The sequence below is a fragment of the Melopsittacus undulatus genome, chromosome 5, assembly GCF_012275295.1.
Source record: "Melopsittacus undulatus isolate bMelUnd1 chromosome 5, bMelUnd1.mat.Z, whole genome shotgun sequence".
NCBI classification, from domain to species: Eukaryota; Metazoa; Chordata; class Aves; order Psittaciformes; family Psittaculidae; genus Melopsittacus; species Melopsittacus undulatus.
Window position 1 is genome coordinate 16,719,108 of NC_047531.1, and position 16,152 is coordinate 16,735,259.

The 16,152-nt window shown below is 41.2% G+C and overlaps 1 protein-coding gene across 2 annotated transcripts in view; it reads left to right on the top strand.

The window, feature by feature from the left end:
- ST7 (suppression of tumorigenicity 7) overlaps window positions 1-16,152 on the top strand; it is a 150,218-nt gene that overhangs the window by 87,241 nt on the left and 46,825 nt on the right. For both annotated transcript variants that reach the window (XM_005146072.3, XM_031046300.2), the window contains exons 4-8: window positions 6,532-6,586; window positions 7,127-7,242; window positions 8,381-8,456; window positions 11,497-11,651; window positions 14,918-15,015. In XM_005146072.3, coding sequence (XP_005146129.1) covers window positions 6,532-6,586; window positions 7,127-7,242; window positions 8,381-8,456; window positions 11,497-11,651; window positions 14,918-15,015 — 500 coding nt within the window. The remainder of the gene's footprint in view (window positions 1-6,531; window positions 6,587-7,126; window positions 7,243-8,380; window positions 8,457-11,496; window positions 11,652-14,917; window positions 15,016-16,152) is intronic.

The following is a 16,152-nucleotide window of genomic DNA, read 5'->3' on the forward strand; positions in this document are numbered from 1 at the left end:
TTCTGCCTTCTTCTGAAAGCCCTGCTAAATTGCATGTGCTCTTTCTGCAATATAATTTTTAAAAGCAGGGAGTATTTTTATTAAAATCTTTTGAATAAGTATTGTTAAAAGAAAGAATCAGAAAAAAGATGTCAGGAATGCCCATCTCCTTTTGTTTGCATCAGTTTATTTTCTAGATCATTTAAGTAGTATGTGAACAGATTTTACTTCAGTAAGTGGAAGCATAGCAATGTTTATAGCTTAAGGGCTAGTCCTCTTCCTGACTCTGCTACTAATTTGATTTGTGATTTTGGGCAAGTCATAACGCAGTCAGGTTTTAAGAAAAAGTATCCAGTAAAGACAAAGTTATATCAGAAGAAATTAGCCATTATGCCATGGAGGGGAGGATGTCAGTTTTGAACTGAGGCAGCTTAAGTTGTGTTACAGGTCTGCCATGGGAGGATTATACCTGCAGGTCACTTCATTCACATTACAGGGTTTGGGATTCTGCTGGGGAGCTTTGAGTCAGGTGTCTGATTGTCTGTAGATCATTCCTCAGAGAGACAGGCCAGTCTACCTAAAATGAATCAGCCTCCCATGTCCTGATCTTGCTGGACTGAAGAGCTTGAATCCCAGGCGAATTTGTCTCCTTGCTTGGGTGACTCAGCTACCTGGAGAGGATGAATTGAAAACTTAGGCCATGACTGACGAAAGATGCTGAAATGCTGCTGGCTTGAGTTGGAAATACTCACTGTTAATGGAGGTCAGGACAGGAGCATCTTGGCTTGTGCTCCTCATCTGTAAAATGAAGCTTACCTCTTTCAGCCCTAGCTTGGAATACAGACCATTATCTTAATATTGGACATTAATTCAGCTTTCATTAGGGATGTGCCCCTCGAATCAGTTACGGTTTCATTAAATTTATTTCCTCTGGAGACTTTTAAAATATATTGGAATTAACAAGTGAGGAAACGTGAATGGAAAAAAAACAAATTCAATTATGGAGAAAAACATAATTGTTTAACAGCTGAGGTGTTTGTGTCTATACATGGCAACTTTTATTTCTGTTGTTCATTGTTCATGAAAACAAACAAGCAAAAATCAGCTTTGAATTCATAAGACAAATAAGTGGCCTCAAACAATCTTGCTCTCTGTTGAGTATGTCAGGAAGCCTCCATATAGCACAGCAAATTCATCTCTCATCATTCCCACCTGAGGAGAGGCTGTGAATAGTGGCACTGCATGGTCCAGGATATTAGATTTGGGTGAACTGGTAGAAAGCATGGGATGGCTTATAAACACCTGTGTGCCCTCATTAGTGTGATCAGTCACACCAGCAACTCTGAATTAACTCCCGTTGTTTTAGAGAAGAAGGCACAGTATTTTGAGTAATGAGGTTCACCCAAGCACCCTGACTTTTCTCATATAAAGAAATAGTAAAGGAGTGTGTTTTAGTGCACTGGCATTTGAGGCTATGGGTTGGGACTGTCTCAGTCAGTGTCTCTGGGTAGTGTGTCTGTACAGATAGCCTGTTACTCATGCCTTCAGAAAGATATCAGTGCTCAAAATGTGATCACTGGACAAGGAACTAAAAGATTAGTAAGATTAGTCTTTAATAAATCCTTACTGTTTATATAAAATAAGAACATAGATATATTATTATTTTGTAATGTAACAGAAAAGGCAACCTTTACAATTTGCCATGCATCAACACTGGGGTATTTCTTTCACTATCCAACAAGGCAAAGATGTTTTTTTTGGTTAGTTCACCATGTTTCCGTATGTAGATGTTTGACTGCGGTAGAGTAAGTAGATATTTTTGTCAGAAGAATGATTGTTGTACTGAGACCATGGTATCAGCAGATAACAAGATAAAAGGAGCAAAGAGCACATCATGTTTAACTAGCTAAGACAGATGCCAGACTACCCACAAGACAGAAGGTGGTAATAAAATCCCTTCTTCACCTCTGCTTTTTGTTCCCCAGTTCTACTTTTCCCTGCAGCAGTACTGCAGTACTGCATACTTCAGATAAAGTGTAATGGCTTAAATTTAAATAAGGCATCACCGAAATATGGTGGGATGGCTCCTTTGACTGGAGTGTTGGAATGGAAGGTTATAGGCTTTTTAGAAAAGACAGGCCCGGTAGGAGGGGAGGCAGAGTTGCCCTTTATGTTAGGGATAGGCTGGAGAGTATGGAACTCTGTCTGGGGACAGGTGATCAGTTAACAGAAAGTTTGTGGGTCAGGGTTAAGGGGAAATGGGTGATGGGACACATTACTGTGGGGATATGTTACAGACCACCCGATCAAGAGGAACCTGTGGATGAAGAACTCTACAGACAAATAGGAAAAGCCTCACGCTCACAGGCCCTTGTTCTCATGGGGGACTTCAACCACCCTGACATCTGTTGGGGTGACGGTACGGCCCGGCACAAGCAATCCAGGAGGTTGCTCGATTGTGTGGAAGACAACTTCCTTCTGCAAGCAATAAAGGAGCCAACGAGGAGAGGTGCCGTGCTTGACCTCGTGCTCACCAACAGGGAAGGGCTCGTTGGAAATGTGACTCTCCAGGGAAGTCTTGGATGCAGTGATCACGAGATGGTCAAATTTGAGGTCCTCAAGTCAGTGAGAAGAGCGTGCAGTAAGCTCACTGCCCTGGACTTCAAGAGAGCAGACTTTGGGCTCTTCAGGAACCTACTTAGCAAGGTTCCATGGGATATAGCCCTAGAGGGCAAGGGGGCCCAAGACTCTTGGTTAACATTCAAGGATCACCTGCTACAAGCTCAGGAGTGTTGCATCCCGACCAGAAGGAAGTGCAGCAGGAGGGCCAGGAGACCTCCTTGGATGGATAAGGAGCTGCTGAGAAAAATTCACAGGAAAAAAGAGGCTTATAAAAGGTGGAAGCAAGGACAGGTGGCCTGGGATGAATACAGGGATGTTGTCAGGGTAGTTAGGGACCAAGTTAGGAAAGCTAAGGCCCAATTGGAGCTAAACTTGGCAAGGGATGTTAAAGATAATAGGAAGGGATTTTATAGGTATGTAGCGGCTAAAAGACAGACTAAGGACAATGTAGGCCCCCTCCGGAAACTTTCAGGAGAACTGGCTACACAGGACTTGGAGAAGGCTGAGGTTCTGAATGGCTTCTTTGCCATGGTCTTCACTGGCAAAGGCTCTGACCGCAGCACCTGAGTCTTGGAAGGCGGACGCAGGGACTGTGAAAACCTAGACCTTGGGCCCACTGTACAAGAGGATCTGGTTCGAGACCATCTTAAGAACCTGAATGTACACAAGTCCATGGGACCTGATGAAATCCATCCGCGGGTCCTGAAGGAGCTGGTGAATGAAGTTACAAAGCCACTGGCCATCATATCTGAAAAATCATGGCAGTCAGGTGAAGTTCCTGATGACTGGAAAAAGGGAAATATAACCCCCATTTTCAAGAAGGGGAAAATGGATGACCCGGGGAATTACAGACCAGTCAGTCTCACCTCTGTGCCTGGCAAAATCTGGAAGCAGATTCTCTTGGAAGGCATGCTAGGACACATGAAAAATAACAAGGTGCTTGGTGACAGTCAGCAGGGCTTTACTAGGGGAAAATCCTGCCTGACCAATTTGGTGGCCTTCTATGATGGGGCTACAGAAGTGATGGACAGGGGTGGAGCAGTTGACGTCATCTACCTGGAGTTGTGCAAAGCGTTTGACACTGTCCCACATGACATCCTTGTCTCTAAATTGGAGAGACATCAATTTGACAGGTGGACCACTTGGTGGATAAAGAACTGGCTGGATGGTCGCACTCAAAGAGTTGTGGTCAATGGTTCAATGTCCGGCTGGAGATCAGTAACGAGTGGTGTCCCTCAGGCATCGGTGTTGGGACCGGTCTTGTTTAATATCTTTGTCACTGACATGGACAGTGGGATTGAATGTGCCCTCAGCAAGTTTGCCGATGACACCAAGCTGTGTGGTTCGGTTGATACGCTAGAGGGAAGGAATGCCATTCAGAGGGACCTTGACACACTTGTGAGGTGGGCTGATGCCAACCTCATGAAGTTTAACCATGACAAGTGCAAGGTCCTACACGTGGGTGGGAGCAATCCCAGGCACAGCTACAGGTTGAGCAAAAAGGAAATTCATGGTAGTCCTGTGGAGAAGGACCTGGGGGTGTTGGTCAGTGAGAAAATGAACATGAGCCAGCAGTGTACACTCACAGCCCAGAAAGCCAACCATATCCTGGGCTGCATCAAAAGGAACGTGATCAGCAGGTCAAAGGAGGTGATCCTGCCCCTCTACTCTGCTCTCGTGAGACCTCACTTGGAGTATTGTGTGCAGTTCTGGTGTCCTCAACATAAAAAGGACATGGAACTGTTGGAACAAGTCCAGAGGAGGGCCATGAGGATGATCAGGGGACTGGAGCACCTCCCATATGAAGAGAGGCTGAGAAAGTTGGGGCTGTTCAGCCTGGAGAAGAGAAGGCTGCGTGGAGATGTCATAGCAGCCTTGCAGTATCTGAAGGGGGCCTATAAGAATGCTGGAGAGGGACTCTTCATTAGGGACTGTAGTGATAGGACAAGGGGTAATGGGTTAAAACTTAAACAGCAGAGGTTTAGATTGGATATAAGGAAGAAATTCTTTACTGTTAGGGTGGTGAGGTACTGGAATGGGTTGCCCAGGGAGGTAGTGAATGCTCCATCCCTGGCAGTGTTCAAGGCCAGGTTGGATGAAGCCTTGGGTGATATGGTTTAGTGTGAGGTGTCCCTGCCCATGGCAGGGGGGTTGGAACTAGATGATCTTGAGGTCCTTTCCAATCCTAACTATTTTATGATTCTATGATTCTAAGATGAGCACTGTGATCAAGTAGTTGTTGCCTGATCTTGTTGGTTGCAAATGAAGTAAGCCAACCATTGAATTGTACCTCTGCAACTGAGAGGGCTGATGTTGATTTAACATTTACGATGCTTTGAAATTCATATTATGTAAAAACTGTCCGATTGAAGCTTGTCAAACAGATGTACCCTCTGGGAGCACAACTGAACAGCTGAATGTTGATTGAGCACTTCTACTTCTGCTGATTAAACCAGTAGAGCTTTCTAATATTAGCTACCTGCTGAAGTGGTTGCTTGAAAGATGCAGATGCATAGTCAATGCACTCACTCTTCCCAAACATCTTCCCATTCACATGTCTCCCATGTTTCATGCATGCCTTAGGTAATGTAGGCAGCAAGCCGAGAGCCCGTCTCCTGTGGCACTTGACTAGTTTTTGTGTAGCTGTGGGTGTCGTTATGTTATTGTAAATAATTTATGTAAAAAGCTTTCTCTCTGTGCCACTTTAGCCTTCTTATACTTGGAAGTGGGAGCTATGCCTATGAGAAAAGAGAAGGGCTGGATTTGTCGGTCTGTATTTCCATCTGTCTCTTTAATGAAACAGGCATAAAGAGAACAGGCATATACTTTACCAGGATTGTATAAAGTAGGGTAGATATCCTGCTGACTCAGGATAAAAACTGTTGATGTGATATTTTAGAAATGATGTCAGAAAATTTCAAGGGGAAAAATGTGCTGGTTGGCTTTTGGTGGTGGAAGGCAGCTGGTGAATTGCTGGAGGGCCAGTGCTGATGATGAGTTTTTGCACAGCATCACATCAGGGATAGCATACATGTGATGGAATATGTTGCCTCTCAGTGATTCTTTGTGCAAATAGTAAGTTCGATTCTGGTCTTACCTTCACTGGAGTGAATTGTCTGTGTTGAAATGAAGAGAACAAGTCTGGTATTAAAGGAAGAAAAGCCAGAATTAAGAGCTCACCTTTTCAAAAGCTATAGAAATTGATTGTTTTTTTTACCTTCTCTTTTAAATTATGCTGTTGTGGATATTCTTATCTCTTCCTCCCTGTAGTGTGAAGAATTTGCAATTTTTTTTGCCCAAGAGAAATGCATGAAATGCTTTTAGTGTTGCAGACACTTGCAGTGCACTGAACTTTCTCTGCCAATCTATTCAGCATCCTTTTTCAACCCTGGAATAACTTCAGTAAGGTCAGCAGATGTTGCCATGGATCTTTTAGCTCGCGAGCTAAGAAGGAATTATATTTGGCAGCTGGAGCTGAGATGCTCATTGATTTACAGTATTAACTGGACAGTGAAATTTTTCTGTAGAAATAACAAGTCTGTAGAGGCTGAGTTTATTGCTGGTTTTCAGTGCAATAACTCAGTGTGATCCCTGTTCAATTCTGCATTATGGTAAATGCATGTCCTGGAACTAATCAGTATTATCTTTTCATCTGGCATTTGGAGCTTTGCTAGTGGTTATTTGTCTGGAATGATTACATTTGTTGACACTAATTTATAATGAAGTTACTATTTTAAAAGGGAAAACAGTCTGGTTACCTACATCTCTGTGCTTTGATTTGTTTTGGTTTTTTTCTGCCTTCATTTGTACTTATAAAAAATCTAAGTCATTTGATAAGGCTCATTAGAAGGTAACTGATGTTTCTGATAAACCTCAATTACCATTTTAATTTGGCAGAGATTCATTATTGTGTATTTCTGTTTATGACAGAATGCAAAGTCTGGCGAAATCCTTTAAATCTCTTCAGAGGAGCGGAATATAATCGGTAAGTGCTACAATGTTCCAGTCTCAGGCATAGTACTGTGTTAAGGACCTTAACTGTACTTTTCAATTAATCTAATTCAGAGATGGAAAACCAAAACCAGCTGTGGACACGTGCTCATGCCAGGTTTCTCTGTCATTTGTGTAATGTTTCTGAATGAAAAGGAATTAGAATTCATGCTCATGCATAAATTTTTGGTGACCTTATAATAGAAAAACCTGGTACTGTTAATCAAGTAATTCTGTTCAAATCAGTTATAGCAAATAACCTAATGAATTATATCTTGATTTCATGTAGTCTTAATGTTTGAATATGTGTATTACCGATTTCCAGTGTTTGCTTTCCAACATCCTTACTAGCTGTCACTTCAACTGCTGTCACTCCATCACAGTATGGTGAAATGCAGTGTGTATTGATTAAGAGATTGGTTAAGTGAACTTAGTCAGCTATGTCCATCTCTTAACGTCTAGGATTCTTTCCTAGATTAATTTTGCTGAATGTGATCTCATCAGCCAAAATGTCTCTTTGTTGGCATGTTTGCAGGTATACATGGGTGACAGGGAGAGAACCTTTGACTTACTACGATATGAATCTTTCAGCACAGGACCATCAGACATTCTTCACATGTGACACGGATCATTTACGGCCTGCAGATGCTAGTAAGAGACTTGCGAACAGCCATTTTTGCTAATAGGTTAATGATTGTTTCAGACTGGTGCAAAAGAAAAAGGCAGTCAGACATCAGTTCTCTGAGGTAGGTAGGGAAAGGTAAAAGTTTGAGCATGGAAAGCCATGGCGGTTGGATTAATGGTATTCTAAATCTGAACATGTATCTATATAGTATAAACCTATCTAACTTGTGTCACTGTTTTGTTCTGCTGTCGTGCTGAAGTCATTCAAGCTACCATTTGCAAGTGTAAAAACTTGGTTTTTCCTCCTGTTTCTAGCAGTGGCTTCAAACACTTATCACTTGACGTGCCTCCAGCTGCAGCATAGTACGTTGAGTTACATTATCCAGGTCCCATTTAGTCTATGATGACAGAAGACAGAGAGAGTCCTGTTTTTTGTTCCCTGATGTAGTTAGGAGCTCTGTAAAAAATGGGAACAACACATTTATGACTGAATTTGTATAAGCAGCTTTAGTTGTGTTAAGCCTTTACTGTTAAATCCACATGCAGACTTTGGTTCTGGTAAAAATGTATGACAGCAATTTCAATCATCAGAATTTGCCTCTGAAGAGACAAATCTTTGTCTCTTAGGAAGGGAGAGGTACTAACAGTTGGGTTCTCCATTCTGAGGGCATAATTCAAAAGAGAACATACTATTTTGTCACACAATAAATATAAATCTTGTTTTCTGAACTCAGTGGGGTTATTATGAGAATGTCTGATTAGCCTGGATGTTGTTCTCATTTAACATTTACCTAAAGCAGCAGCAAAATAAGGAACTAGAAGAAGTAAGAATGCCATCTATTCTTGTGTTCTTTTGTGCCCTGTGCAATCTATTACCCCAAGAGAAGCTGCTTGTTACCTCTCTATGTGACAGTGTAGATGGCATGATCTCTTAACTGGATTTTCCCATGGAAAAAGTTTGATTAAATGAAAAAAGAAAGCTGAATATTTGGGGGAAAAAAGCACATGTTGAGTATGTATTTTTCAAGTGATCACTGAGTTCTTGGAAATGCTCTGGAGTGAGTCAGGCTGAGAGCAATAAATTCTGCTGTTCTAATGCAGTAGATTCTCCTTGTTAACGCCGTAATGACTGATATGCCCCTGTTCTGCTTTGTTTATTGAATAGTAATGCAAAAAGCCTGGAGAGAGAGAAACCCCCAAGCCCGAATTTCTGCAGCACATGAAGCTTTGGAATTGAATGAGTGAGTGACAACAACATTAACATTTATTTCCTGTCATTTAATAATACATTTGATGGTAGCTTAAGGCAGGGGGTTTGCGACAGCAATTTTTAATCATGATTACAGGCCTGTCACAGGAGGGCCTACAATGGGAGCAAAAAAGCACAGCTGCATGTTGTGCTAACCACCCAGAAGATCCTTAGGGCAGTGGTGACAATGGGAGTCTTCCTATTGATGTCAGTGAGCTTTGGATTGGCACAGCAAAGTATTAATTAAGTTGCCTCCTAATGAGCATCTGAACTACGCCTTTATGGGATGGAGAGTTTCCTTTTGGATTTTTCAGTCGTCCTGAAGACAGGCAAGAAAGAAGGGACTCATAAACACCTTCAGAAATATTAATTTCATATTGAGAGAGAATATGATGTAATTTTCTATGACTTTCCGCTTTTTGAGTCTGGTACTTATTTTCTCAATAAGAAGTGTAATATCCCACAGTAAATGCAGTGCTGTGGTGATTTACTGGCATGACAAAGTGCATAAAGCAGAGAGACTCCCTTAGCTTGCTGTCAGAGATTACTGCATTCTAGAATTCCATGAACTGGTGCCTTAAAGATTGTCCTTCATGTGTTTCATCAGAAGAAAAAGAATTGTTTGTTTCTGGGCAGCAGTTTAATGGAGGGAGCACGTATCATAAAAGGCTTTTGTAGAAGTAAGCCTATCTCGTTCACTCACATATTACAGAATGGCAATGAAGGTTGGCGGGGATCTCTAGAGATATCTGGTTCAACCCTCCCCAGTCAGGCATAGCAACCTGCAGCACATTGCACAGGACCATGTCCAGGACCAAGGAGGAAGACTCCACAACTTCCCTGGACAACCTGTGCCAGTGATCAGTCACCCTCACAGTAAAAAAGTGTTTCCTGATGTTCAGACAGAGCCTCCTGTGTTTCAGTTTGTGTTCTTTGCCTCTGGTCCTGTAACTGAACACCACTGGAAAGAGCCTGGTCCATCCTCTTTGCACCCTCTCTTCAATGATTTACAAACATTGATGAGATCCCCGCAAGCCTTCTCGCTTCCAGGCTTCAGTCTCAGAGCTCTTAGTCCTTCCTCATATGTGAGGTGCTCCAGTCACTTAATCATCTTCACAGCCCTTTGTTGGACTCTTGTACTGTCTTGTACTTGTCCTCTTGTACTGAGGAGCCCAGAACTGGATTCAGCACTCCAGGAGTGGCCTCACTAGTGCTGACTAGAGGGGAAGGATCAACTCCCTTGACCTGCTGACAGCACTCCTCCTAATACAACTCATTCACATTCTTTGCTGGAAGGACACATTGCTAGGTAGTGGTCAACTTGGTTATCCACGAAGACACCCAGATCTTTTTTCTGTCAAGCTGCTTTCCAGTTGGGTGGTGCACAACAGCTAGTTGTGCCTGGAATCTTCTTTTCACTCAGACATGGTATTTCTTGTTCCTCAGCTGATGATTCTTTGTGAAACTCAATTACAGGCAGCTGCAGCCTGATTCTATTTCTGTATAAAGAATAATCTGATCAGCATTGTGCTTTGTATTGGAAAGAAGTCAACAGCTATAATCCACCTAACTTCAACTATAAACTGTGGCCATTGATTTTAAAGTAGTTACCTGGGCTCCCTCTACAGTAAATGGGAGATGCACTTCCAGTCAGCGATTCAGCCTGTTCTTAGAGAGATCTTTACATGTGGAATGAATGACATTGTGAAGGTGCTTCTTGATGGAGATGGAGGGGCACAGATAATTAAGAGATCTAAATTAGGCAGCTAGAAGCTGGATGAAGTGACTGCCACCATGCATTTCACCTTTCTGTGTATTCCTAAAGCTGCTTTCCTGTTTTGTAGCTTGGTTGGGGTTTTTTGTTTTGATTTTTAATCTCTACAATTACATTCAAGATCTATTCTTTGCATATGGCAAGTGTTACAGGTCTACTGATCCTTTTTATACCATTTCAGTAATGGAGACATTTTGTGTTAATCATAGAATGGTTAGGGTTGATGGGAGCCTTAAAAATTGTCTAGTTCCAATGTGGCAGGGACACCTCCCATTAGACCAGGTTGCTCAAACCCCATCCAACCTGGCCTTGAACACTTCCAGGGATGGGGCACCCACAACTTCTCTGGGCAGCCTGTGCCAGTGTCTCACCTCTCTCAGTGAAGAATTCCTTCCTAATATCTAATCTAAATCTACTCTCTTTCAGTTTAAAGCCATTCCGACCTTGACATATCACTATATGCCCTTGTAAAAAGTCCCTCTCCTAATCTCTTTTAGGCCTATTTTAGTTATTGGAAGCTGCTCTAAGGTCTCCCAAGAGCCTTCTCTTCTCCAGGTTGAACAAGCCCAACTTTCTCAGCCTGTCTTCACAGAAGAGGTACTCCAGTCCCCTGATCATCTTCTTGACTCTCCTCTGCACTCACTGGAGCAGGTCCATGTCCTCTTGTGTTGGGAGCCCCAGAGCTGAATGCAGCACTGCAGGTGGGGTCTCACTGGGGCAGAGTAGAGGGGCAGAATCACCTCCCTCAACCTGCTGGCCACGCTTCTTTTGATGCAGCCCAGCATACTGGCTTTCTGTGCTACAAGTGCATACTGTTGGGTTATGCTGAGCCTCTCATCAGTCAACACCCCAGGTCCTTCTTCTCAGGGCTGCTCTCAATCGATTCTCTGCCCAGCCTGTACTTGTGCACCAACCCAGGTGCAGGACTTTTCACTTACAACCATAGTGCATGAAACTAGTCTTGATTTCCAGAAGGAGTTTCAGTGACATAGGCCATGACTGCTTAGTGAGACAGTGCTTTACTTTCTGGGGCAGTTGTCAGTAGGTTTCCTGAAGTGTCTGAGTGATGCAGTACCTACAAATGAGAGTTGTGGTCTGGTAGCTAGAATATTTATTCATCAGAATAGTTCATCAGAAAGTTATATGGACAAAGCTCCATGGCCTCTGTATCTGGTACATCCTTGCCAGGCTGTGTGTCTTTGTATAGCTTTTACTTCATGCAAATTTCTCATGTTTTTTCCTCTGATATATTTTGCAGGTGTGCTACTGCCTATATTCTCCTGGCTGAAGAGGAAGCAACAACAATTGTGGAAGCAGAGAAGCTGTTCAAGCAAGCTTTGAAAGCTGGAGAGGGCTGCTACAGGCGCAGTCAGCAGTTACAGCACCATGGTGCCCAGTATGAAGCCCAACACAGTAAGTTTCTTTGGAGGGAATAGCCATTTCTAAATGGAGAGAAGTTCTGGGGAGTTCTGTGGGTTTTGTTCTTTTGTGTTTTTTTCTTTTCCTTCTCATAACTATGCACTTAGTATTTAACACTGGCTGGAAAAGAGAGACAAACTTAAGTGTTTTTGCTTGATTCAGTTCTTGAGCTAGTAATCCTCAAACTAAGGATACACCTTTTCTTTTGCATGGCAGAATATTGGAGCATGTACTTAACTGAAGAGAAAAGGTAGTAGAGCCAAAAGGTGTCAGAGATCTGATGTTAAGAAAATGTTGGGCACTGGTTTAGAAAGTTGCTCTTGGGCTCATGTTGTGAAAAGGCAGTAAAGAATGATGGAAACAGGAGAGAAGTGGTGCTTGGCCAGCTTCTTTCCATCAGCTGTGAGGGTAAATACATACACTACATTGTTCTGTGTAGAAATTAGTGAGACCCATTAACCAGTGTGACATTTGGAAAGTTAATTGCATACATCACGAAAAGTCACAGAAACATCAGAAATAATACAGTGCTCTAATTGAAAGTATATTTAAAAGAAACTGAATAAGCAGATTTAGCTGATGTGATGATATTTATTATATGCTTTTTAAACATAAGAAAATACATGAGGATTCATTGCTAGTAGATGAATGAAAAGATAAATAAAGCAGTCTAGGTTATTTCTAGTCTTAAATGGCTACCTCAGGCAAAAAATAACAGCCGTTACAGAAGCAGAAGCACTAACACACTTTGGGCATCTTTAAGTTTTCAGGACCTGAATTCAGAGCCTCTGGCTATCACATAATTTGAAGATTGCGGATCAAAATTGTACATAGTGAAATTGTCTGTGATCTCTGGTTTCAAAAGTGTACACAAGTCTGTGCCTAAAAACCTGAGGTTTTATAAAGCTTGGGGATAGTATTTTAAACATTTGTTGGTTATAAAATTATATTTAGGATGATTTGTGTGCTTTTGGTGAAAACAAAAATATAGAGCAGCTGAGCCCTTGAAGCGATTTTCAGGCTGTAGCAGGTTTATGGTTGTCTGTGAAACCTTAATTTGTGTACTCAATCCATCCTGAGTGCAGAAAATAACAGCAATTCTATGAACAATACGCAATAAGAGTAATTAAATACTTTCACAATGCTTATGTCCAAGATAACTTGACAAAGTTTGTACAGGCATGTAAGTATGGTATTTTTGTAACCTGTGTGTGCTGGGTGGCTACTGTCATCATCAAATTTGATACCCTAAACCTTCAGTATGACAGCAGAAGAGGTAACCAGTTGAATTGCCAAATTAAATGCATTGCCACAGAGCAGGAGGGGCTGAAAAGTGACTGCCAGCTCTGCTGTGGCTTCAGAAGGGTGGTTACATTTCTCTATGCCATCTAGTCTCCCCTTAATAGAGTTAGTGTGTGCCCAGAGGAGTTAGAGAACTTCCAGCCTCAGATGGTACCTTGGACACAGGGGTCTCAAGTAGGATTCTCTTGATTAGATGCTGGACTTCTGCATGGCTGGCAAATGTGAAGAGGTCGTCTCTCATTAGAGAGGGAGGACCATGGACAGGTGTGTTGCAGTTCCATGGTTTTGAGATGTCTGTCGTTGCATTTCTGGCCCTTGAAGTTGACTTTGGGATGAAAGTGGGCATCTCAGCTTTACAGTGAAAAACACAATGTAATTTTTTGAACAACATATTGCTCTATATTTCTGTTTATTTACATGTTCATCTCCTTCATACAGTTTTTTACATTAGACCATGAATTTTAAGAGTAAATACCGACTTTGACTACCCAACTTACCATTTTTCAAAAGGTGCTAGTTTATAGAAAGCATGGGTGATCTTCTTTTTAAGGTGGCACCCTAAATCATTACTCACCTCTGAAAATTTTGGCCTGAAAGGTTGTCTTGATTTCATAGTGAGTAAATTTTGACCATTCTGACTGAAAAGACTGAAAAGAAGCATGGTCTGAAATGTATACCTCTTAGTTTCACTACATAATGTATAATATATATACATACATGTGTACCTTCTTAGGTTCACTAGATAAACATGTTAAAACAGATGTAGCTAATAAATTGGTTTTTAAATCAACAGGAGTCAATACAGATACAAGGAATTACATAAGCTAAAGAAATTCCTTCCCACTCATACTTACTTTTGCTTCTAAAGTCAAACCTTTCAACCTGCTGCTTAACCTGACTGAAACTTGTAATCACAGTTTAAAAACAATTTGTAGGAACTTGGAATGTTTTTAGTGTACATCTTGTTCTTATTATGACAGACTTGAAAATGTTAGGAACAGACTAAAATCTTTGCAGACTGCATGCTATAAACAAAGATCGTTTGTAGCAGGTGTCTTACATTTTCACAATAAGGTAATTTTATAGATGATTAGCTGTCTGCTCATTTCCTGATGATCCAGAAGCATGTTAGGAGTTCAGATTGGAATTACAGGGAAGAGAATGAGAAATGAAACAAGTAAGAATTCTCCAAGAGAACAATTATTGCAGCTGTCATCTTTGCTGGTAGGGCATCTTCAAATATTGAAATCAAATATTGCAGTTTATGTCATCTTTGCTGGTAGGGCATCTTCCAGCACATAGGACTGTTGTATCTAGAACGTGTTACTTTGCTATCCATAACTAGCGAAGTGAGGAACTGGGTAACAAGTAAAGGCTCTGTAAACAGAAAGTTCAGGGTATACTTACTTTCTTCTAATCATTAAGAAAAAGACTGTTAGAGGATGAGGATTTGTTTTGCTGCCTCTCCTATTAACAAGCATGTATATAATGAGTTAAAAAAAAAAAAAAGCTGGATATAATGTGCATTTTCACGGATGCTCTTGTCTTATTCATGTGTGTGAATGGGTAAGTCATTTAATGCTGTGTGTGAGTGCAGAGTTTTGTGCCAGTGTTAGCTTCATACCAATTCTCCTTGCCTCGCTTGATTACTTGCTGGTCTGTAACCTGCAGCATTCTCTGTACCTTCAGATCTGCTTTTATGTCATAGGTGTAAGGCCGACATATAGTTCCTTATTTATACCACTGAATATCTGGAGTAATTCCACTGATTTCAGTGATGTTATGTCACATCTAAATCAGTAGAATTTGGCAATTTTTTATTAAAATTATTGTGAGAGTATTGATGCTAGCTAATTAAAAAATGGGAAGAAAACTGTTTCATTTTGTATTGGAATATTAAATGAGCCTTTGTTTTTAATTTTTTTGTCTTAATGCTGTTTCTTTTTCCTCTTATACAGGAAGGGACACCAATGTGTTAGTTTATATTAAGAGGAGGCTGGCAATGTGTGCAAGAAAGCTGGGAAGGACCAGGGAAGCAGTGAAAATGATGAGAGATGTGAGTTTGCATTTGTTTCTCATGTGATATTTAGATAATAGTAGCTAGAAATCACACACATTTGCTTTACAGCTTAACGTCCATTCATGCTGCACAGAGCACTGCTGATAGTAATTTTGTGTGGATAATATACATAAAGATTAAGCTAAAAGATCATTTATTTGCTAGGTTGCAAAAGCAATACTATGAAATCATAAAATACCAGATGGACAGTTGTCCATACAGACTGTCTTTCCTGTTCTGGTACATGTGCAGTGGAGTACAGTCTTTTATTGTTTGATCATGAAGTTCCTAACATTTTTTCTGAAACATGTTATGAATGCTGCTAACTTAATAAACAGGTCTTAAGTATTCTGTTTGCTTCTTGCAAAGCTGCAGTTTGGCTCTGTGCATTATTTATATTACACTGTTCACACCCAAGGACAGTGTTATTTATTCATGCAAAACCTATTATTGAGAAGTCCAGCCCAAGTAATTAATCTATACTGAACTGGTTTGCCTCTAAGATGGGGAATGGCTGTTCTACTATATCCCTGTTCTTTAGGCAGGGGAGCTACCATGGTAGTCTTAAGTCAGTAAGCTGCAAAGCTACAAATTTGAAACACCAAACAGTATCTATTTTGGGGATGGCAGGAGGGGCAGCTGCTACCTAAGGCACTGTATGTGTTTCAGGTGTGTTGAATGTTCAAGTTTAGATGTAGCTGCAACTGCCCAGCATTTGTTCAAGTGAGATCCCTTGGATGCAGATTAGGAACACAGTTCTTTGAGGCAGTGGCTTGCCTCACCTGAAGTAAGATGTCTGTGACAGGAGGAATGGAGTCCTAGAACTCAGAACAGATAGGACTGCTTACCAGTTTCCTGTGTCATCCTTTCTTGCAGTTGGTTTTCTAATTCCCACAAAAGTGAGGTAGAGATTAATCTAGCAGAAGGTGGAGTTCTACAAATTAAGTGGAAGGATCTAGATTTTAAATGCACAAAATGGAGTCTCAGACCATAATGAAGCACTTGTAAAATGTGTATTATGCAGCTCACATGAATGGTCCTGAAATTTGCCTAGTGAAAAGTGAAGTTCTCACTGCAAGTCAGTGGGAATTCTAGTGTAAAAAGACAAATGACTTCCTCTGGAGCTGAGGTGCT